The 25,402-nt window shown below is 41.9% G+C and overlaps 1 protein-coding gene across 5 annotated transcripts in view; it reads right to left on the bottom strand.

The window, feature by feature from the left end:
• Positions 1 to 25,402, bottom strand: part of DYNC1I1 (dynein cytoplasmic 1 intermediate chain 1) — a 184,452-nt gene that overhangs the window by 68,954 nt on the left and 90,096 nt on the right. For all 5 annotated transcript variants that reach the window (XM_063411939.1, XM_063411930.1, XM_063411951.1 and 2 more), the window contains 3 exons: positions 13,359 to 13,448; positions 4,356 to 4,518; positions 3,003 to 3,102 (listed from right to left, as the gene is read on the bottom strand). In XM_063411939.1, coding sequence (XP_063268009.1) covers positions 3,003 to 3,102; positions 4,356 to 4,518; positions 13,359 to 13,448 — 353 coding nt within the window. The remainder of the gene's footprint in view (positions 1 to 3,002; positions 3,103 to 4,355; positions 4,519 to 13,358; positions 13,449 to 25,402) is intronic.

Here is a 25,402-nt window from a genome sequence, read left to right on the forward strand (position 1 = left end):
ACCACCTCTCTTGGATACATTGTGCCAGCCCTGCCCTCAACTGCTCTCATCCATCTCACCCCTCTCCTCTCTCACTCCTGCAACAGAGCTTACAACCACTTCTGAACAGCAAGCTCTGCCTCTCCTTTGAACCTTTCCATCCCACACTGGCCCATGTCCAAGTAAGCAGAGTGTGCAGCAGGCTCTTGACAGGGAATCACGTTTTGGCTGAACAGGTTGGGGACCATTCACGCGAGTGGCTGAGCCTGCAGTCACGAAGAGCAGATATGTGGGCAGGCAGAAGCAACAAGCCCTCCTGCCAGCGTGACTGCAACCAGCCAGGGTGTGTGACCAGGTCCAAAGCACCAATTTTGAAGCACTTTGGGGCTGGTTCATGCTTTTGTGAAGTTTAGTGAGCACGGTTAGCAGCACGTCTGATCATAAACAAACACTGACTCAAATCTTGCTGGTCTGTTGGTAGGTTTTGCAATGAGTTTATGCATTTGACTAGAAACACAGTTTAAAGTTTAAACCTTGCTGAGTAACACCGTTATGAGGCTTTTTGACTCTCAAAGAAACAGCTGTGTCCTGAAACTGAAAACACCATGGAAATGGTGCTGTGCAAAACCTCATTCAAGGCTGCTGCCTGAGAGTCAAGACATGTTTTTCTTGGCTTCAGGCAATCTAAGTTAGCTCCCACGGAGACAGTAAGGTGCTATCACTCTTTGTGTTTACTCTCAATTGTTGGACCTTTCCCTAAGATCCTTAAGCCTCTAAGCCATTTTCCTGTTCTCTGTGAAAGAATCAAGGGGCTAGAGGGTTAACTTGAACAGTATGAATGATCCCACATGTTTGAGACCATATTCGACATGTGACTGGGAACAGAATAATTTGTTTAATCAATGCATCAATGTCCTTTGTTTAATTAAACTTCTATTTTCCTCCAGGCTGTTTTGAGCAGCAGTTTTATCGGAGAAAATTGAGCAATGTGTTCTGCAGTTCCCATGATTATTCCAGTTATTTTTTGGCACAGTGGACACTGTCATGTCCCGTGAGCAGCAGAGGTGGTTAGGTGAAATACCTCTGTCTACCTCCAGCTCCTGTCCCATGGATACAACAACTCAAAGCAGGAAGGAGAAGAGGCAACTCCATACTCCTAAGCTACTGCAGGGCAGCATGCAGAAGCCCCCCACACAGAGAAGCCCCTGCTGGGGTGCCAGGGAGCTGAGCATGAGGAGTTAACAAAGAGGAAGGCAGGAGGGGCCACCCTGGAACAAAGAGGTGGGAAGCAGAACATGCCTTCAAGCCCCAGGGGCTGAACAATTACATTTGGCAGTGCTCTTCTGAGGCGGCTTTTTTTCTTGCTGCCCTGGGAATACAGTAAGAGCTGCCTGTTAGAAAAATATCAGATAAGAATTCCATGTAATTTCCAGCCCCTGAACAAGTGAACAACCTAAGATAAGTGTTTCCTCAGGCTTATATTTGATTTCTGTGGAAATCCATATGTGCTTAAAGGCCACCCACATCACAATAGTGCATACCTGTTGCTAGGCTGATATTTTGTATGAAAGCAAAGGTATAAATCCTTCATTTCACACATGGGGTGCAAGCTGGCGATTACAAGAAGCCTCTCTGCAGCTGGCTGTTGTGCCCCATGCAGACCTCCTCAGCCTACAGCCATGCTCACTGGGACCCCTGATTCTTCTCTCTGCTGCCTTCACCTCCTCTGTGCAGTCAGCTGCCACCTTGCCTGAGAAGTACCCAGAGGGATGGAAGCAGCTCTGCTGCCATTTCAAGGGAAACACGCATTCAAAGTCCCCATGCTCCTCATCCACTGCCACTCTCCAGCCTGCACACATCATTTATGTACTTGACCTTGAGCACTTGTTCTGTTCATGTGCACATCTAATGTGGTGCAGAAAGAGCTGCTCCTTCTAAGATTAGGCAAAGCTTGTTCTTAATACTGGGCTGAGCTACATCTGTGGCACCTTTGCTACCCACACCAGGCTGCACTAGGTCTCTGCAGACCCCCTGGCACGCCTGGGGCTGGGTTTGGGGCCAAGTAGGCAGACTGGCTTGTGCTCGCGTTTTTGAACTCAGTGTCCTCTTGGAGCAGTTTTGTTATATCTGTATGGTGGATTTAGGAGCAGTCTCCTTGGTTCTCTCCCCAGGGAAATCAGATGATTTGCTCCAGGCCAGAACCTAGGAACAGGCTAACAACGACGAAACAGGACAAGGGGCTGGAGTAAAACCAGAACCAAATTCATTTAACAGGACCTGTGACAATGCCTGCTAATGCCAGCTCCCCAGCAGAGTAACTAATTAAACTGGTTGCTGTACTTTGCTGATGTGATTGCATTGGTTTTGGAGAGCTTAGGCAGGTCTATCATCAATTTTATTTTCCAGTGACAATGCTTTGCAGTGCAGAGAAACTGGGTACATTCCAGGCATGCTGCTTTAGCATGACCCAGAGCAGCTACAGCCTCCTCTTCCATCACCTGAAGAGAGGACCCAGCAGTTTTTGAAAGATTTCTTCTCTATCTCTCCAAATTGTTCAGATACTTTCACATTTTTAGTTTTAGTAGATTAGAAAAGTTAATTCTATTTCTCAATATTTTTTTTAGTATTTTTATATAATTCTGTGTATAGCTACACATATTTAGTGAATTAATTTTTGTTACTTTTAAATTAAAACCTTTTGTCCTGAAAAATATTTCCCTTTATGGCTGAAGTAGTGAAAGGGGGAGGAAAAGTAAAGACTTCATCTTGGTAGGTTTGTTAACCTAGGGTTTTAACACAGCACCCTGATTTTGAAAACCAAGTAACATACAAAAAAATGACAGCTTCACTATTGTCCACTATTCTTCTTTACAGAGAAATGTGCTTCCACTCACACAGGGCCCTGCTGTAATCTCAAAAATAACATTCTGCTCTGCATAAAGAAGAGAAAACAGAGGCTGTCTACAAGTTTTATGGGGAGAAGTGGAAGTGATATGGAAACATTTCCCAGCTTCACATCTTACCTGAAGAGACCAATCCATGCAGGTGACGACACGATGCTTTGACCAGTGCTCATCATAGAATTGTCGGTTAAAGGAAAGGTTGGCTCCTGCTTGCACATCTCTGTGTGAATTCAAACAAAGTGACCAGTTTTCAAGTACCAGGGTTCAAATGCTATGAAAAGCAGTGCAGAAGTTTTTGACTACTTCTCAGATCTCTGCTCAGCCTGGGGAAGTCTGCCACCTTGATTTAATTGCTCTCACTGACTGTCTGGCTGAAAATGATGCAATAAGGAACACATTTTAGATCTGTTTCAAAACCCACACTTTTTAATTTCTCACTGCCTGGCTCACTCTCCTGGGTCACCCTGGGCCATCCCTGCCCTCTTTGTTTCTCAGGATGAACCTGACTGGCACTCAGCTCTCCCTTTTCTGAACTTTCACCTCCAAGCTATAACCAAATCCCTCTCACTCTTGACTCCTGAAATCTGAAAGGCACAGCACCTCCTCCCAGGAATGGGGACAGTGGATGCTATGTGACACCTTAAGGACAGGCTGAGGCTCAGTGCTGGTCCAGCACTGCCACACTGATGCACTCAGCTGGTCCATAGAGACCAAATTCTGGGTTAACCTCCAGTAACTTCCACGCAATACAGCTACTGATTTGCCATGAGGCTTCAACTGATACATAGCTGTTGCAACCTAAATATTTCCTCTCCCACTAACAAGTTTTACTGCTTTTGCTCCCATACCAATTGCTGAAAACAAAACTTGTCACTTCTCGTCTTAGCTGTTTAGATTGCAAATGCTTTGGGAGATCATTTTCATCCCCCACAATGCATGGTACAGTGGGATCCACTACAGGCCTGAGGCAGTAGTAGAATATAAACAACACTAGTTTGAATTTGTGAAAATATCACAAGCACACACAAATATACCACTGGAATGTACATCTACATGTACATGTGTATACACACATTCATCTGTTTCAGTTATTTTTCCAGAATTTTAAATTTCATCACAAAAATGAAACAAAAAATTAAACCAGCTGAATAAGACATCAAATTTAAAAAAAAACCCCACATACACACAAACAAAACAAAACAAAACAAACAAAAAACAAAAACAAAACCCCACAAAAAAACCCCAAAACAAACAAACAAAAAAATAAAAAACAAACCCCAACCAGATCAGTAAAGCACAAAGCTATTTTACAATATAACTTCAGATGACAAAGTGACCCAGGCCTTCATTAAGACATCATGAGCTTCCTTAACTATAAAAATGTTACATTTTGTTCAAAGTTAAGGCTTTCTGTTATTGGAATTATCTTTGCAAAACTTATTTTACAAAACCAAAAAAACCCTCCAAACTGACCCATCTTTCTCTTCTACATCTCTGCCACTATAGTCAAAGAAGATGTCAGAATCTTCAGCCAAAGCTCGCTCAATTACACGTATTGTGCGGTCAAAAAATATCAGGAACTCTTCTGAATGGAGAACTTGTTGCTTTTCTTCTTCTGTCAGTTCTCTAGGAGGAGCTTGGAAAATCAAAAGATGTAGTTAGGAGTATGACATTTCACCCCTTTCCCAGTGAATCAACATCTTCAGTGGGTTTCTTTTGACATGAAAGCTTGCTGTAGCCATGTCAGGAGAAAAATCAAAGCTTACTCTTAAAATCATAACTAAGAAGTTTTTAATATGTCTAAACTTACTCCTGTATATTACCAGAATGTAGCCTTTACATAGACGAGATCTTGTATCTTATGTATTTATTATTCTGAAATGGAAAATACTTAAACCCCCCAAATTAAATAAACTCAGAGTTCCTATTTCAGGAAATGGCCGTGACTGACGTTTAGGCAATACCTTACTGGAAGAAGCAGAACACTTATGTAACAGAGGACCTGTCAGAGGAGCTGAAGATAAAATAATCCTCTTAACTTATGGTGCAGTTCTTTATATTAAAAGATGTCACATAATCTCTCCCTTAAATTCTTCCAATTTCTACTTGGTGTCACTGATAAATTCTGCCTTGGCTTCAGAGCTTTTGCGAAGCAATGCAGTGAATAACCAAAGATATTCTCTGAGGCAGCAAAATTGAAAGCAACCAGCCAAACAGCAGGTTTTTAAAGGCAGCTTTATTCCTTGCAGAGGAATTCTAGGACCCAGAGCAACAAATGTCACTGAGCCATGGGCAAAGCTGCCCTAGGAGGGGTAGGGGCTGTCTTGGGCAGCTGTAAGAATAGCATGTCTCCCAGAAGATGAAGTTGCTTCATTGCATGTACACAGAGATGCTAAACCTTTACTTCCAATATTTCCAATTTGGCCCTTCATTTGAAAAATACTGTCTTTAAGGGATGTACCAATGCAACATCTCCATCAGTTTAATGGCCTGTTGGTAAATCATAACTCAAATGTGAGTGTCAGAGGGAATGAAAGTTGGGATGCTGCTGTTACTACAGTACAAAATTCTGTTCTCAAGTACACTATCAGGGTCATATGGTTATTGTGGCAATATTGTATATTGATTATGCATTTGCCCACGTGTGCATTTTTGTTATATTTCAGAATTACTTTTATTTCAAGAAATGACATTGATATCTTTAGTTACCCCAAACCAACCTAGCAACTAGCCTAAATTCCCAGCTCTGTTGACAGATTTTGTTCCAAATTTTAATTAGGAACATAAGCAACATATAATAAACAGATTTACTGCAAAACTACAGAGACTTCTATGTAAGAGTTTAACAGGCGATCAAAGGTCTCCTGCATTTGGCTTTACACTGCAGATTTGAGGTGTTTACCACTGAAAATGACCTTGCAGTCTCTGTAGGCCATATTGGGTTAAAACACCAGCAGCCAAAAAAGGGAATTCAGCAGTTCAGAGAACACCCACCATACAGCAAAGTTTAACTCCCAGCCCTGTCACACATATCTCAATGTTTAATTAAACAGTGAGTGACACCGTTTCAAGCTGCAGCTCAAAATGATTTTCTGGTTTCTATGCCATGCCACACAGCTTCTTTCAGTGATCAGGCAGATGTGGCCCTTGCTCTCCATCTGATTTTCCTGTGCTTCACATTGGATTCATGCACTCCATTGCCCAGCTGGATGGGGTGCAATGCCACCACCAGCCCCCGGGGCAGGAACAGATGGAAGGGCAAAGCAGCAGGCAGGAGGAGTGACAGGGTCATCACTCCTGCAGTACTCAGCCCCCTGTTTTCAGCACACCTGCTCTCAGAGTTGCTGTGGTTGGGAGAGGCTGCTATCACCACGCTTTGTCTCAAGTTTGCCTCAAGTGGTCAAAGCCTTAGCTCTGAAAGACAAAATCTCTGCACTACACCTGAGCTAAACACAGAAGGCAGGAGAAATGCAAAAGGTGGAGAAGCAATTTGGCCCTCAGGAGACAGAGCAGCTTAGAGGTTACAAACTTAAGCCTTTGATGATCTCCTATGGCCTTGGCCCTATGTCTCCTACCAGCAGGTCAGTGGTCCCTGTGGAGCTGCACACATCCAGAGAATACCTGCACCCCCTCACACAGTCCCCTAGAGTAGCACAGCGACAATGACCAAGGCAGGAGCACAATTTGCCCCTAAGTGCTTTACACAGAAGCAATGCATGTGAAAGAAAAAGAATGACTAGCAGAAAGTACAGCTTGACCTATTGCAGCATCTACTGCTGAATAGTAATTGGCACTGAGGGAACTCATCTGGCAAGGAAGCCTGTAATGTGGCAATATCCCATCGTCACCACTAAAGCATTGCTTTCCCAGAGTCAAAGACAACAAGCATGACAATGCAGCAAAATGGCATACAGAGGGGGAAAATAACTGCAAACGCAACTGGAAAACTCAATTTAAACTGCTCCAAATGGTAAAAATTATTTGCTAAATCAAATCCTCTCTACAGCTTGGAAATATAAATTTATTACTCGGCCATTTGCTGACTATAACTGCAAAGAAAATACAACCCAATATCAATAGAAAGGGAAAAGGCAAAAAAGAAACAACTTGGGAGCTGTGGAGTGCTCACAAGCAGTGGAGACACACATGACTGTAGTTCTACCTCAGCAAAATCTCCCTTGCAGTTAGCAAAGATCTGTGGGAGGCCAGCAGTCTATTAAACCATCAGGAACACCTTGGCTAAAGTTTTTAGGGCATAAATCAGCTTACCTCATTCATCTGACTGACACACCAGATGCCCCCTGGCAATATTAAGCTTCATATTTTAGCCTTATTTTCTTCTTTCATTCGGCTGCCTCTGAAGTTTTATTTGAGGCAATCTCTTCTTACAAGAATGTTAACATCATTACTTTTTCCAGTGTAAAACATTGCTATAACTACTGTAAATACATGAAGTACATAAGCAAAAAAACCCAAACAGGTTTGTTCTTTCAAATATGGAGGTTTTCTAACCATTTATCTTTCAGAGACTTTTCCATTTTCTCCTTGTTCCTTCTCCCTGTCTGTCCATTACCTCAAATAAAATAAAAAGAACCTATGTAATTTTCTGCAATTTTTCTTCTGACCTGGGAGCTTGCAGTGACTTTGATCTCAGCTTTCAAGAAACACAGGCTCTCTTCAAGGAAAACTGAGAAATATAAGTAGCTGATCAAAGTGTTTTTTTTGTTTTGTTTTGTCACAGAGACCTATGTGATGTGACGATATCTCCAGAAATTCCCCATAAGAATACAGCATTTGTCTTCAAGTATCTGCTCTCCTTGGCATAAAACCCAAACCCACCACATCTAACCTTCTGTGTTGAACAAAGCCCAGTGCAGTGTGTAGTTTACCACTGTTCAAAGTTACGTGCTTATTGCCCGGAGTGCAATGAAAGCTCCTGCTAAGAAAGCTCCACGGTTTGCTCTTGTTTCGACCCCGTAGCTTCCTGATGAGCTGCTGTGCCTGTGCTCTGATCCCACCTGAAGGAGCTGAAGCCCTCTGTGGCCCTGCACAGCTCGTGCCAGGAGGATGGAGGGTGCAGCCACCACGTCCTGCCTAAGGGCACCACCGGGCATCGCGTTTGTGCAGGGACCGCTGAGACACGGGTGGGAGCCCGCACGCACCAGCAGCCTGCTCTGCAAGTGGGGCTGTGAGGGCAACAACACCCACCAAAGGAACCCTGTGTTCATGCCCAAAACAGTGTATAATACTGTACAAACCAAAATGGAATCTACATTTAAAATTAAATTGCTGTACAGAGTAATATATGCACAGAGGACGCCACAGGGAAAGAAATTGTGAGATGTATCTGTGATGAAAGATATTATATAGTCGTGGTTGAACAGGAAGGTCTGGAATATGAAACAATAGCTGAACATGATGTGAAAGAACCAATTTATTTAAGACTTATTTACAAAAATATGAACATTTTATCATTTCATGTGATTTAACATAATCCTCAGAAATACTGTCTTTCACATCAGGTCCTTTGTCCATAAATTCCTTTGGACAAAATAGAAAGAAACAAAAAATGATATTAAAACATCTTTTTGAATATTAGGAATGAAGATAAAATTGCTGCAGTCTTGTTCTCATTCAGCAGAAGCATGTTTGTAGTCAATACAACATAAACAGTTGGGATAACAGTGCAGGAACAAATTTAAAAATATTGAAGTTCCAGGATTTGAATCTTCTCTCAAGAGAGTTAAAAAAAATAAAGAAAAAAAAACCAAAACAAACAAACAAACAAACAAAACAAAAAAAACCTACACATTTAAAAAAATATAACAAAGAATCCCAGCAATTGATTGCTGGAATCTCAGCAATTCTAAAAACCTGACAAGAGAAATGAAAATCAAGTCCATTAAAGAAAAAAAATATCAAAGTGAAAGAAAAAGACCAAAACAAGTAAGTGAATGAAAGAAAGGGCAAACTAATAAAAACAGGAAAAGCAGGAAGCAGCCTTGTTATCAACCCAGAGATATAATGAGAGACAGAAGGAGATTATTTAAACCCCTTTTAGAGTTGTATTATTTCTTTCAGCATCTATTTAAATCCATGTAAACTTCAGATGTGCTGACGATGGAGGATGGCTGAAAGGTACAGGGTGAGAACTGCAAGGTGTGAAGTGGCTCTCAGCAGCTTTCAGTCCTTGCCTGCTGATACCTTGTGATCCTTCTCTTTTTCTTTTGCTTTGCAGTTTCATGTCAGGCTTGATATATGCCATATCCTGCTTTGCTGTGTGCCATACATGGTTTGATATATGTCATGTCCTTGTTGTGCTGGCAAGCCCCTTCATGGCATAATCACTGAATATAGGAAGGAAGATTTCAAGCTTTATCTAGGGATTTTTTGATTCTGGAGTAGCAAGTTGAAGAGCCTTAAATTTGATACAGTGCCAGGCAGGGCTGTTCCCACTGCCTGTGCTTCACCAGGGGCCCTGCTGGACACCGTCCCTGAGCATGCCTGAGCTGGCTGTAAGGATGGGGCAGCACACCTGAGCTCACTGTGGTGTTGGTGGCAGTGAAACCGTGGCATTTCTGGCAATGACAAACCTCACCACAACCTGTCTTGCTTTTCCAATACTGATGCCTGAGCTGTCGAGAGCGAAACCATCCCCACCAGCTCAGCCTGCTCTGTGGACACCTGAGCCCCATGCACAGAGCCAGGGCAAGAGCAGGGCACAGCAGGTCTTTGGAGCTGCACATCCCAGCCTTTCCCATCACAGTCTTTTGTGCAAGTTTCTGTGGATATGGCCAAGGCTTCAGATAAATGCAGGTTGAGGCCCACTTTCAAGACCTAGCCCGTCCCGTTGTTCATGTGGCTTCTACCGACACAAAGAGGAGCTTTAGGTGGAGCTCCAGAGCTCTCTGGTGGTGGAAAACCCCATCCCACTTCATGCCACAGTTTGGGATCAGTCTCTTGTTTATGTGGTCAGGAGAGGCTGGGAACAGGCAGAGCCCAGCCCAGTTCACCATCAGGTATCCCACACTCGTTTCTTCCAAAAACAATGGGGAGAACAGGCACCCGAGACACGGCTGGCAACAGGCAGCCCCACGGAAGGAACACAAGGTGGTCCCAAGACTTCATACTCTTCAAGTGGTCAACAAGTCAGTTCTTCACCTCCCACTCCACTCTGGGGGGCTCGAGATTTTCCTCTGCCCTTCACGCCTCCATGGCACTGAGGTTCTGCAAGAGGTGCCATGCCGGACAGGCTGCCCAGTGCAGGTGCACTGTGGGCCCTACAGTGATGCTGGGACATGTCCAGAACCAGGGGCAGACCTACAAACACCCCCGACTTCTGAATAATCCCACCAAACCCCACAGAGCAACTCTGGGGTGTGTGGGGGGAAGATGAGGAAATTAAGCATGCAATAAAGGTCTGAACAGTTAAATTGAACTACCTATAAACCACATAGAAAAAAAATCATGTTTCCTCTTAAAATACCATTATAAAAATAGAGCACTCTTGTCCTGTTGGCTTGGGGAGAGGAGACTGAACAGACTGCATCCAAACTTTATTTTTTATCCCGACCAATTTTTGAGTTATACTTATGAAAAAATGGTCTGCCTTTCTCTCCCTGCACTTCTTCCTCCCAAGGATTTTTTCTTAACACTCCTATAACTCAAAAAAGGCCATGCTGATTTTTTTTAATCTGTTAAAAAATGTGCTCCCTGAGCTGAAACCAAATTTCAGCCCAGAGCAAATTTTTATGTCTGGGTTATAAATCCCTGAAAAACAGGATTCATAATGGAAGTGCTGACACAGCCTTAACTACTATATAGCAGTGTGAATGGCGCCACTATAATGTCTATTAGAGATTCTTTAAAAAGTTTGCAAAATATTGTCTTGCCTTGCAGAGAAAAAGAAGCCAGAGTACTTAATGCCAACATAAACATGCTTTTAACCCATTATGTGCTAATTTGCAGAAAAGCTATTAATTCTGAGTAGGCACACAGAGCGCAGCACCGACAGGAAATGTTCTTCTAAACTCCTGTTTGACTTGTAACATGGTTTTAATCACTTCCATGAAACACAAACGATGGCTTACAACTCTGAATGTTGCTCAGAACATGAGAAGGGTGATTACAACAGAGAGGAAAATGGGATTTTGTAGGCAAAAGGGCTAAAGCCAACAGGGAGAGAATGACACCAAACACTAAAAAACGGGACTCCGTTCCATGTCAGCTTGGGGATGATGACTTCATTTGATTCACAGCATTTAAAGCCTGTCAGCAGCACACCACTATTTTATCTATCACAACACATACTACAGGTCAAGCTCACTTTCTGTCAGGCAATGAGCTTGTTTTCTTCTCCCTTGAACCCAGTCAAATGTTAGCACCTCACAAAGCCGGTTCTGCTGAAACAAGCTGTGCCTTGCTTTACAGCCTGCAGTTTGTGTGCCTGAGACCAGTGCTAAACCAGCCCAGATATCTACTACTACTGGGGGTCTGCTAGGCAGGGAAGGGGAGCACTGCCCTCTGACTAAAACACAACAAAGAAATAAAAGATATTGGCAGTGGTGGCTGGTGAGCAAAGTACATAAAATGCTAACTTGAAAGCCCATTTAAAAAGTGGAATATATCAGTTCAGGATTCTATTTTGATTTTTTTCTTCTTCTCTTCTTACAGGAGTTTGTGCTTTCTCCCCATGTGTATTAGCATCACTTTTCTGTGGGAATAAATGGGTGTGGGATAAGCTGGAAGTTGAATACTGCAAGGACATTCAGCAACTCCGGACAGTGCTTATGCATGGTGTGCAGTAGTAGAAGTTTTTATGGATTTCTGTTGCCATCAGTAAAAGAGATACTGTGTTAGGTCCAGTGACTGCAAAAGCCAATATGTAAGTTGGCCTCCCAGCTTTGGAAAGATGAGTCATTTTCATGAAAAATGAAGTTTTTCTATGTTGCCACATTTCTTGCTCATGTCCTCAGTTCTGCCTTTGCAGACTTGCCTGACTCCTGTTCCTGCTGTCTCCACTGCTCCCCTCTGCCCATGGCACCAGTGGCTGGGGCCAGTGGGAGAAGCAGAATGATGAGGAGCAGGAGGACTGAGTTTATCTCTCCACATTTCTACAAGGAACTAACGACCAATGAACGGAATGAGCAGAATTTATGGTGTGGTTGATTTCTGTGATGCTCCAAAGAGAGAAGAAAGATCAATTTATAATCAAAATTGTATGGCTGGTACTGCAACACACTTCAGAGGGTGATGATATCAAATGTGGGCACCAGATTAATTTTTTTTTTGGATACTGATGAAAAGATACCAGTCTCCCCTGGATGAGAAATAAGTATGGGCTGCTGCATTCCCAGTTGAAGACTTCATGAGTTTCCATGTAAAATGGCTCCACTTTCCCCTAATGAGATTATCTTGGTAAAAACCAAGCTCACTGAATTATCATGGTAATGATCACCATAGCAAGTAATTACTTAAGCCGTGCCTGAAGAGGAAGAATTACCTTTCAAGAGGCTAAACAGAACTTTGAGCAGTCCTGGCAATATAAAAATAAGAAATTCTGGAGAAGAAACCCATTCCTTTCCACCCTAGAGCTGCTGCTATTTCAGTTCTTTTTCCCTATTCAACACAGGAGTGAGCATTGACTGTTGAAGGCATTGACACACTAGAACAGCCAATACCCTAGTAAATTTCTAGATGGGGAAGACCAAATTTCACATTCTTCTTCTAATTTGAAAGCTAGGACAAGCCTGAGGAAAGGAAAAGAGACCCCAAGCATATCTATCACATCCAATGCTGACATGCATGACTTATGCAAGTGTCTCTTGTCTGCACCAGAAGCAAGTAGTAACCTGAGTTTTTGTCTCTTGTAACCATGCAGGACACCTCAATACAGAATTATGGATAGAAGGGCTGGACCTATCTGGTTTCAGGGTGGTTTTAAGTTCTTTGAGGCAGCTCCCACAAAATGTTTTGATTTTGACAGAAAACATTTTTCACGTGAAATTATTTTCTGCTGGAAGATTCCTGACTACCACTAGGTTTAAGTTTGTTCCTCTCAAGCAGGCAGACAGTTATGGCCTCCAAGTACCTCTGAAGACCAGGGAACTTTATAGAGCTGCTGGAATGCCTGACATTCCCATTTTAAATCTTTCACATAAGCAGGGCATTTGAGCCAGAAGACAAATTAGTACCAGTACTGGCATCCAAGAATCTCTACTTCATTTTCAAATTATAAGGACATGTAGCTTCTTCTAAATAGCTCAAGTCTCACGCCTTTCACAATCTTCTCAGACCAGCTGGGTCTCTGGGATACAATTTTCTGCTTTTATGCTACTCATATGCTTTTAAACCAATAAAACTGGTGACTGTTTCAATTTTAGTGTTCTCAATAGTGGAAACTACTTATGAGAGTAACTACTGGCAGGATCCAGTCCTTTAAACATCTAACATCATCCTTTTCATATTTTAAAGTACCTTCTTTCACTTCCTGCTTCTGGTCTTGATTTTCTGCCTCTAAGTCATCCTGTGTTTTTGGCTCCACCATCTCTTCGTCGTCTTCATCCTCTAAAAAAAAAAAAAAAAAAAAAAAAAAAAAAAAAAAAAAAAAAAAAAGGAAGAAAAAGATTTGTGAGATTCTCCTCTTTAAGGGGCCTGGAAAATTTCTGACTTCTTTACAAACTGGTAGCAAACCCAGGTAAAGCAAAGTGCCCAACACATGGAACGTGTACATTTATGCTCAGAGTGACACTCTCAGACATTTCCTCCCTGACCACAGGATAATCTGCACCTGCCACTTCTGCTCCCCATAACTTCCCATCTCAGATGTCAACTGAGTATTTCCCTGACCTCAGATATGACTTCTTGGATGGCATGAGGACAGAGACAAACATTTTTCAGCCTGGCAGCTATTCCACAGCTGGGACACCTGCTATCCAGATACCTCATTTCCAATTCAGTTCTCACCAGATTAATTTGTCTTTTGACCTACAGAAATAGGTTAAACAGAAAACTGACCTCAGGTCAGATGCCACTAGCAAGGAAACAAGCATGGCACAGTTCCAAAACGTCATCACCCTAGCTGGGGGAATACAGCAACCAAAAGTGGCATTTGGAGCTTAGGAATCATTCTTGCATTAATACAAATTTAATGAACACTAAAATTTGACACATGTCAGTTACTACTGCCAGATGTTTTAATGACCTTTCCTGACCTATGCAAATGCATCTCTCCCTCCCCCTCTCTCCCCACACTCACATGTTCTCATTTTATTCAGGAGGGCAAACCATTCATTCCTTGATGTTTCTCAGAACATAATGTAAGCAGAGCTGGAAAAATAGTGATGCACCAAAAAGGCTTGGAGTCTACCTGGCCCTCATTACTTGTTACCAGCTCGTTACAGCAATGTGATCCATTTTCCCTGTGCCCAGGGCTGTCACCCAACCCACTCACATTCTTGAAACAATAAAGACACACAGCTTTCTAGATTCTGTGAACTATAAGGACTGAAAATAGAGCTGGTCCTAAGAGTACTTAACAACTAGGAAGAGATATGCCACAGGCTATGGAGGAACTATTTTGCAGTTATTTTGGAGCTTGGCATACCACCAAGGCCTAGCAAGCATCACTGGTGCCCTGTATTGGTCCATGGCATGAGAGAGCACATGTTGTCCTGGCCCTGGGGCATTCAGCCATCAGGAGAAACACTGCACTTCCTCTGGGGCTTTCTGAGAACCTGCTGTCACCATACAGGTCCTCGTGTCATGGTGTTTCTCCAGGCACACTTCCTGCTCTAACCTGCCATGTTAATGGGGAAAACATACCCTGCTTCTCCAGCTGGTTGGTTACTGGCACCTTCTGCTGTGAAGGCTGGCTGTAATCAGTCCTGGCTTCTTGTGAGATGGTGGTGCTGACAGGTTGCATTCAACCAACAGGAACACACAGCTGTATTTTGTTTTCAATAACGTAATAGGTACCATATTATTCCCACCACATTGCCTACCCTAGGACTTCTCCCAGAACTCCAGAAAGGACATGTTGCTAGCTGCCATCTGGGCCATTAACTTAAGAGTTGGACTCAATGATCTTTGGGGGTCCCTTCCAACTCAGAATATCTTGTGATTCTGTGATTCTGTGGTATCTTGGATGGAGATCACGGCTTAGCCACATACTGTAAGGAAGTGTCTCAGCATGGATAGATATGTTTTTCCCTGTTGGGAAAACAAGGAAATCTTGGCATAAAATCTGCCATCAGTCCCCTTACTGCTAGTGACTGCAGAAAGGGAAAGCTCATCTCCCCAGCCACCAGGGAGGAGGGATAACCATGTGCTTCTCAAGCTGGAAAGGGAGGAGGAATCCAGCATGGATGAAGAGGCATTTCCAGAATTAAAAGCACTACTAATGAATGCCACTCCTTTATCAGGGATTTGTCAGACCGTGGAACTTGAAGGGGAAAAGAGGTAGGGCACTCACAATACCTCCCTTTGATGCCTACTTTTCCCTACACAGAAGGACTAAGGATGAACTTTTAGAGAGCAAGCCAGGAGAGTTCCGTTTGGCAGGGTAAATACATTGCTCTGTCCACTGGCTGAAAGGCAGATAACATCCAACACAGTCAGCAGAGAGTCAGGGAGAAGAGCTCTCCTGCTGTAAACACACAGGAGGGGCAAAAAAAGGTCCTTCTGCCATTGGTCTGTGGCACTAGTGGAGATGGGGATGCATGGAAGAGAGAAGCACTCCCAGTTTCAAAGAACAGTGAGAAGTGTGAGTGCTTGGCGCAGCAGGGAGTGAATACTCTCCTAACCCCAAGTACCATGCACACACAGATAGGATCACAATGTGTACAGATATATACACACAGACAGAATTATGGCAGATACTCATAAAACCAGCAGCTACAAAAGTTTTTTGAGTCTTGCATTAAAAGTTTTCATTCCCTAAAGCACCAACTCTTGGAACCAGATGTTTAAATATGGATTTCTACTTCCATTTTTAACCTGTTTCTAACCTGCCAGTTTGTGCAGGGAAGTTTCAGAAGGTGAAGGCATTGAGAAAATTTTCAGGCAGCAAACAAAAAGTACACCAATATTCAACTGAAATGTTTGGGATTTTTAAGGCTTCTTGCAATGCTTTTCAATGCTTCACTTGCAGTTTTGTAATGGATAGGGATGACGTAGCAAATTTAGAACTTGATATTTAGTAGTAGGTTTTAAGGTTGAAGTGAAGCAAATTTATCTCTGTTTCTAGAATTCCTTGATCCCCCTGATTTTGGGCGTCAAATTATTTGCTTGCCTACAGCCCTTTCCTGCTTCTAATGCAGAGTAGGGATAAATGGAAGTAAGTAAAGGTTATTAAAACACATGCCATGCCAAGGGCACAAACATCAATTAGTTTTACTGAGAAAGCAGTGCAAGAGTTTTTAGCAGATTAGACACAGTTTAGATGTCCTTATTTATTTATAGAGAAATGTACACACAGAAACTCAGTTAAAAGAATGACAGGGTTGTGAGACAAATGCTAAAATCTTAGCAAATGCCAGAATTTGGATTGTCTGGGCACGATTAGCTCTTTTCCCCTCCCCATGTGTAGGCATGATGACATAATTCTGGAATTTCCTCCCTCTTGAGTGGTTGGCTTCATTTTCTGGGTGTTCAGCAAGAGACACCTGAGGCCTGAAATGCAGAAGTGCTGAGAGCTGAAGTCAACTGGCCCTGTACTTCGAGTGGAGAAGGTCTTAGGGAAATTCTACACATGCAAAGGCTCCCGCAGGTCCCTCTTTCAGCTTTCACTGAAAGTTGTCATTCTGACATTTTTGTCCTTTCTCCCCCTGTGCTTAAGTGCTTTTGCAAGATGGCAATAATATTGTAAAAAAAATAGAATTCTTACCCTGCATACATGTTTTGCAGAGATATGTTGATCAGGCTTTATGGCATATTAAGATGCTGTTGGGGAAGCAACAGCAGAACTAAACCTCAGAAGTGGAGTAATGTTTTTTCTGTGTTCAGTCTAATACTTTGATCATGTACACTAATATGAGATATGAGACCAGAGCACTGAATGGAATAAAATAAAAAGCAGAAAGGTTAAAAAACTGCCCCCCTATTGACTGGCTGAAGCAGGAATCTGTTACAGAAAAAAGCCCTATATGTTATCATGCAATTAAAATTGTATCATCCTACATATTCAAGAGGGCTAATTAAGAATGCCCAAGAAATCTGCATTCTGGACTACTCAATGTTGCTTGGCCTTGCAACCTAAATGTTTATTTTACATAATTTTTATATCGATGTTGCACACTAATGCCAATGTATGCATCCTTACACATGTTCATGGTACATACATTTTCTTTTGTGTTAAGAGTGGCTATGCATTTGTACATTTGACTGCACATACACACACATTAAGAATAATGGGAAATGCTTCAGCATTCATTTTCTTGTGTTTTGTTTAAAGGTGACAAAGATAGCATTTACAGTACATTTACTGGAGAATCTGTGAACATCTACATAGTTATTCATTGCCACATGTGCCCACTCAGATTGCAGTAATTTTCCAGGGAAATGAAATTTGTATAGTTCCTGAACATACATAGCCTTTCCCTGTTAAGAGCATATCTAATATTAGGAAGTTTAGAGAAATAACTTCTTAGCTGCTCACATCACAGTAGTAGGAGCCTCCTAGTCACATTTGACAGAGATGCTACGAGCACCAGTAGCAGTTACAACCTGTTCAGAGGAGAACAGGGTGTAACACTATCAGGACTGAAATGTCTATTAAAGGAACCACATGAAAAAGAGCTAGTAATGAAGAAGTGTATGACTGCCACGCAACACTTCTCCTTTGTAGATATAAAAGGACTCTGCAGGGAGGCCAGTGTTGGTATTTACCGCACAGAAGCTGACAGACAGACCCACTCACTGCAGATCACACAGCAGACCAGCAGCTTAGGGAAGACAGAGTGGGCTTCAGAGGTTCAGCCTAGAGTCCTGCCCACTAAGGCCACCCTGCCTTTTACTGTAAATAAACAAATCCTCAATGGAAATTATCATTAAATGCTTGGATAATGATGTTTGTCTACTGAAGCTGGTGGAGCCATATGTGGGATTAATACAAACTGAGATAACTGGACTAAAAACCTTTTCTTCATAACTTAGTGATTGATGACACTCTGGGCTCTAGGAGGTGGCCAATCACTCTGAACAGTGCTTGACAAAGTAAAAGTAGAGCAAATGTTTTCATCTTGGTCTTAGCTTGAACACTCCTCCTTCTGTTCCAGACCAGAAGAGGTCTTTTGTCTGTCTAAAAGCTTGTCTGTTTTTCCCAACTATAGAAGTTCCCTAATAAGAGCATGACCTCTCCCTACAAATCTGAGGCTTTTTCATCTGTGTGTGAATACTAAATTTCAAATGTTATCCAACTACTACCTCCAATGAGCCTGCTCTATGCCTGGTCTTTGCCTTGGCCACCACAACCACTTGCAATAGGTGGTACAGGGAAAAGCCCTGTAAATACATGGCCAACTCCCTGGCAACTGAAGAATAAATGCCCAGATGTGCTGAATTGGATCAGATATTCACAGAGAGCACAGATGACCTCAGAAAATCAGACCCTGCATTTCTGCAGTGCTGGACTATTTAATACCTACTTATACTTTCCAGGGCTTTAAACCACTGCATTTATTTTTACAGCATATAAAAACATACCAAGCACATTCAAGACAAACTAGAATACTAGAATAAATAATTGCATCTGAGAGGACTACACATGACATTGGCTTAGGGTTTTAATTCTTGAGGTGAATACTGTTTTGCCATTTTTGGATTGCCAGTTTTAGGCAGTCAGCACCGGTACTGCTCAAGTAGATTACTAAAGAGCTGATTTTGGGGGGGATTTATGTAGTTATAGGTCTTTGCTCTGCTAATACATGTAGCACCAATTAAACAGCAGGCAGCACGTTGTGCATTCTTCTTCAGTGGAGGATTTACACTTCCTCAGACTTGCACCTCCGAAGGTAAGGAGTTGCAGCTACTGCGTATTGCTTTTAGAATTGACAGCTATACTGAATTAGACTGATAGCTCTGGTTTTAATTCTGAGTAGGTACAAACAATCCCTTTGTTAAAGACACGGCTTTAAAATCACACTTTAATTAGCATCACAATTATATATTTTATTGCCTGAGTCAGTGATATATGAGAAGCTAGTGGGTTATTATACGGGTTTTTATATCAGCATTGACATTCCTTCAGTGCATGAGAAAGATCAGCCATGCATATGACACATTTAATAAAATCAAGTGTCTTCACAAAAAGCAGACTCCATATTTGCAACTATGAAATACCAGAAACCACTGTATCAGTTTTATATTTACAACTGCTCAAAATAACTTTGCTGCTTCTGTTACAAAAGAACTACAAACTGAACAAGAACAAATGCATTGTATTTATATTGACATAAGCCTGGACCAAACAAGTTGAATACTTGTTAAAAGTAGGAATTAAAACACTGTCTTTCCTTTATGAATATGTTCTTTCCATCACTAGCAAAGTATGCAACAAGGAAGGGAGGACATATTTTTTCAAATAGGACTGCCTGACATTCCACATTTTTGAAAATCTATGATTTGCAATCTAGCTGAATGACCTATTTTTCATATAATGTCACTTTTTGAAATATATCCAGTTTTTCACTTTCATCTTTTGATTGCCCTTTGAAGCAAGAAGAGAATTAATTCATCAGTGGATCTTGTTTGCAGAGTGGGATGTGAGACTGGACATACATTGGGCACATGTTAGTCATCTCAGATGGAAATATTCTTGCATTAGCACTCTTCTTGGCAATAGTCAGCTGCCTCCTAAAATGTATGTCATTTAGCCAAAGAAAGGAACACTACTCAAACCTCAATACGAGAAAAAAACCCCACAGATGAACAGAACTTGTCCTAAGCTCCATGAAACAGGCAACAAATTTCAGATGAGAATTTCTGAAAGCTGGAGCTTGCAAATATATTTGCAGTCAAGAATCATATGTATGCAAGGTACTACTGCTCACTACCCAGAAAAATGCTCAAATGTGCATTGGAGGAACATAAAAAAGGTCCAGGTCATCCCTGTGAAGTTCACCATCCCTGTTCAGAACACTCCCAACATACCATCTTGTCCTTATGAACTAGTGTAATGAGTTGTGCTTTCCAGTGGCCATCAGATGGAAAGAGAATATTGGAAAAAGAAATTATAGAATTGATGAATGAATTTCTGGAACCATCTTATGGCCACAGCACCTATAAAACTTGAACAGAAGTATATGACATCCTTCTCTCACTTTCCACATACATGATTTTAATCCTCTGAAGCAAATGGTCTGTCTGTATGTTCCTTGACTGCAGTTCTGCAAGAGCAAGAAAAAATCACAGTGCTACAAGAACAGACTGCCTAGCATATTCACGCTCCCTTGATTTTGTTATCTTTGTTATCCTTTGTCATGTTTTGTTATCAAAGTGCTGTGTGCTCTTATGCAAAAGAGAAGCTTTGCATATTGGTAAAATACAGGCTGTAGGAATCATGCAACTTTTACCAGAGTCAAGTATACTGACTGAGTAGTTTTAAAGAAAATACTGTTCTAAAATTTATACATAAAATAATATAATGCTTGACACATATATAACTTTAATCCAGAAGACTGCAGAGCAGTTCTCCATGGAATTAATTTATTTAGCCTAATGTCTTCCACAGTAAGTAGACTAGTAATGACATATCTGTTTTACAAGTGCAAGACTAAGGGAAAAATCCTAATTTTCTTGATTCTTGTAAAACTAAGTACATCTCCCATACCTCTGACACATCTAAGAGGGGTTTTCTGATCTCATCTCCTATTCTGCAATGCAAATTTGCAAGATTTCACCCCTCATCCTATAAAGGGCAAGTGTTATTACCAGCCATTACAACCAGATCCCCAGAGTCCTCCTCTTAGGCTTCAGCTATCCTTGTACAAGCACAATGAAGGAAATACATATTTCACCCCAAAAACAAACACTTACCCTGGCTGACTGAGAGGAGTCATTTAGTTCAGAAAATTTATTTTGCCTACAGCATAAGCTGTGCCTGTGCTATTGCCACTTAAAAATTTGTCCTGAAATTTACTACACTTCCCTCTTAAAACAAGCACACCGTAAGTAATTTTTACTCAACATTTCTTCTCAAAGCTCTCCTTAACAATTACCACATTCAATTACTCCTGGTCAGGGGATTCTGAGGTCCCCAGTATATGATTTCTCATAACCATCTCTTGATCTAGGGTTACACCACTCAGCTCCTGTCCCCATGCCTCTTCCTGACTTGTGTTTGCAGTCAGATTTCTTTTTGGTACATTATGAAGACAGATCTTATTTTTCCATTTTGTGACAAATGATAGACTAACAGAGCCAAATGGCAAGAAAATGTCACAGAAAAAAATTGTTTTACTGTAGCATTTCACTAAGCTCTTCATAGCCCTGACTTCAGACCTTTGCACTGGTTCAAATGTTAGGATCACTGCTTCAGAATACAATAATTTTTTTACCAATTAAAACAGAAAGCTGCTTCTGACTCTTCAGGGAAGCATTTCTCTAACCCAAGAAACTGATTTTCCAGTTCCTTGGCCTGAACACAGTTTTCAGTTGTGGTGAGAGTCTAAGAATTCAAAGTGTCCCTTGTTTTTAGTTTCTGGTTGGTCTAGATCAGACGTGGATTTTTCTCTCCTCTTTTGGACTGTTGCAACATCACATTGGTTGAAAGTATTTTTCAGTCCCCAGAGAACTGAACTGCAAAGTACCCCACTGGACTCATCACCTCTTCTAGGTGACTCCCTTTTCTCCTCTCTTTCCCTCTCCAAAGCTCATGTTCAATTCCATTGTGCTTGAAAATATTCCAGTTGGAAGATGTAACACAAAAAGAAAAGTACAGAAGTTTCCTTTGCTTGGTTGGGCCTTCAAATAAAAATGCCAGCATGAAATGATGTTTGAACAGCAGAAGCCTTACAGTAGCATTTACAGACCTCTAGCTCCCAAACCAAATAGTATAACTTTAAAAATATCTTGCTCCAGTATAACTGAGGTTAACCTTGAGGAAGAAAAAGATGGAGACCCTTTATTTCTGTAGATGAAGAAGGGGGTTGCTAAACCATGCAGATTTGCACAGCCTCTGAAACCTGTGAGGATTTGTTCTTGCTGTGCTGCTGAAGGAAATCATGTCATGCCAGCAGTGTGAAATTACTCCTGCCCTGGGAAAGGGCACTAAGACACGTGGCAAACTTCTGGATAGGGCCTGCTCAAGTCATTTTCAAACACTCAGATCATACAATAGTGTTAAATCACAAAAACTTAAGTGTGTTAATGAAAACCAGTCCCCACAAGCTACGGCATGAGCAACAATTGTAGAACAAAAGGTGCTTTCACCTTAAACACACACACAGATGATGTATCTGGCACTTAGCCTGCACCTGAAACAAGGGTCAATCGTGGTTGCCTCTGCTGGGCACCAGGTACTTAAGATTTTAAGTACCATGTAGACCAAGTAAATTCTGTGGGATTGGTACTTCTGGCATACAGGGGACTGGGACTTCACTCATAGACTAATTTATGCCAAGTGCAAATGACTTTGGTCTCCACTGGCCACCCCTCCTATTTTCCACTGTGTTTTTGCATAAGCAAGATTACAAAATCTGGCTGCTGTAGAAGAAATGAAATCTCCACTTCCATACTGTATCTCTGCTTATGCAGCCATACTAATATGCCTTAGGTCAAATTCTCCAGCCCTTACTCTGGGTTTAACTTCTCCTTCAGGTATTAGCGTGAGTTCTGGCCTTTCAAAGTTTTTCCTTTGTTTTTGAACATAAAAGAAATGTTCAGTTCAAGGCCCAGAAATTATCTGAATGGCCACACAGTTTTTTGTATGACCACGGTTTAACTTTTTGTGCCACCTTTCCCACAAATCTCCCCATCTCAATTCTATGGCATTTTATGAATAAAATGCAATACTTAAGATGTAGCATATGCTTTTGAAATATCTGACAGCATGAATCTCTACATTTACACACAAACCTCAACCTACAGAAATGGAGACAAGGCTGCTAATATATTAAAGCTGGAAAGGATAATTGGAAAAAACAACTATATTCATAAACAATTACCACAGCAAATAGACAAAAACTCCCTCTCATTGTCTCCTTGACACACACATGCATATATTTCTCTCAGCACTTTAAAAATAACCATTAGTCATACGGCAAATGCATTTTACATGAGCAGGATTAATTTCAAGATTTTTCTTAGGAAAAGGCGGGCAAAAAATACTTTATTAAAAGATTTTAAACTACAAAAGAAACGCTGGGTCAGGACTTGATGAGTGTATGCTTATTACTTTTATGGGCACTAAACGGACCCCACTCAGTTCTGTTTCCCACTGACGCCACTGGTCACACCTTAGTCACTAGTGCTAGCCATGATTTGCATCAGCGTATGTGAAAAAGGAATTCCCTCTGACAGTTTTGAACTTGCCATACTTTAATTTCATTTTCAATTTAATGTTTTTGTTCTACCACACTGGAAGAGAAGCTTCCACTTCTAGACACTCAGTTGCAGGGTATGCAGGCGAGCAACACCTTTTGGTGGCAGAGAAACCAGGGCACAAGCACATCAGCTTCTTGCCCAAAGTCACTCCTGAAACAGCTGCAGATGACAGAATAAAATCCTGATCTCCTGATTTCTAAACTGATATTCAGCCTCTGCTCCCCCTGAGGCATGTGATCAGGGCTGCTTTGGAGGCTGCTCAGCTCTCATTATGTCAAACCAGCTGTGGTTTCCCCTGGCTGCTTGTTGTAACCTGCTGGGAGAGCACCCAGCTCCGGGCACTGCTGTCCCCAGGGCTGGGAACCCCCTGCCCACACGCCCCCCGCCCTGACCCCTGCCTTCTCGTCCCTGCCTCCACAGCTCCTGCACCCTCTGCCCACCCCGGCTGCCTCTCACCTCCGCTCCCGCCCTGCCCACCCCTGTTCTGCTCAGGGTCACACTTCAAAGTCTCCTGTGCCCCCAGGAAGGCCTCTTCCTTCCTCCTGGCCCCTCTCCAGCCTCCCTGGCATTTGCTCTTCCCAAAACAGATATCAAAAATCCCCTACTTGCAGTCTGAGGTTTTCTGCACGCCAGGAGCCCTACCCACCTGCAGATACCTGTTTGACACAGAAATGCCCTCTGATTTGGATTCTCAGATGAACTTCTAGGTATTTCGGAGAACTTGGGTTGTAAGACATTTAAAAAAAAAAAAAAAAAAAAAAAAAGGACAAAACCCAACCCCCATCACAGAAGTTCACAATTGCTATCTGTTATATTTATCTGTTGCAATTTGGAGGATCGGGTATGTTTTTCTGAGCTTAAGCTCAACAGACTTCAGTAGGTTCAGACATCCAAACTGCACCTGCAGCTGGGGCACATGGGAAGATTACACTGCACCACAACCACTCACTGGAATATGCTGCTTTTTTCCCCACTTCACAGTTCAGACTCGTCAGGAAAATCATTTCTGTGGCTACTTTGTATCTGTCCCTCTTGGAAAATGGATGCTTTGAAGTGACATACAATGCCTGCCAGTAAATTAAAACCCTTCCTTTTCTCCCAAAACCCTGCCATGTCCCTTTCCTGCAAGCTCTTGGAAGTTCTCAGCTACAGACAGGAGCATTAAGTCAGGAGAACCATATGAAAGCAGATAAAATAAGGTGGGTTATGCTGCCTCATGATCCTTTACTTGAAGAAGCATCTCTGCTTTTTTTTCTTTGCTTTTGAGGAAAACAAAAGGAAGGAGTTGCTGGGTTCAGCCTCTGTGTCCTTCTGCTGTAACATAGCTCACAGCTGTGAATTTACATGTGTTAACTTGGGATGCCACAAACCAGGCAGCAATGAGGTTGTCATCCTGATCTGAGGAAACACAACGTGCATACATGCCAATGAATTTACTGCAAGCGAAGCGTTTTGCTGGGATAATTCAAAGCACATTATGTTTCACTGGTTGACTCTTCCATCTATAGCCAGATCACAAAAGCCAGCAATGCTGGAGTCATTCCATGAAAAAGGTGCAGCTCCATCAAATCTTGGTCTTTTGTAAAATGGTGCCACTTTCTCTGTGGAAGTGGGAAAATTAAGAAAAAGAAACCAAGATGAAGAGCTGGAAACATTAAAATGAGCTGTTCTCACATTTTCTGAGTGGATTTTTTGGGGGCCTTCCATTAAAACCTACTTCTTGGATTTTTTACTTTTAGACTACTTCAAGACATGAGGTAAAGCAAAAGTAAAATTGAAAGTTTTCAGTTTTGTTAAAACATAGATGTTTGCAGTAACCAGGCTGGAAAATAAGGCAAAATTTTACTTTATGTGGAGTGTCAGTACATTGGAGACTTCTTTCAAGCTGGTACAAAATTGTATTTTTAAATTTGAAATTTCACAGCAGTGCATGAAGAAGACATTCCTTCTGGGCCTAACTTTAAAGCAGTCACTGCCTA

Source organism: Prinia subflava, chromosome 1 (assembly GCF_021018805.1).
Source record: "Prinia subflava isolate CZ2003 ecotype Zambia chromosome 1, Cam_Psub_1.2, whole genome shotgun sequence".
NCBI lineage: Eukaryota > Metazoa > Chordata > Aves > Passeriformes > Cisticolidae > Prinia > Prinia subflava.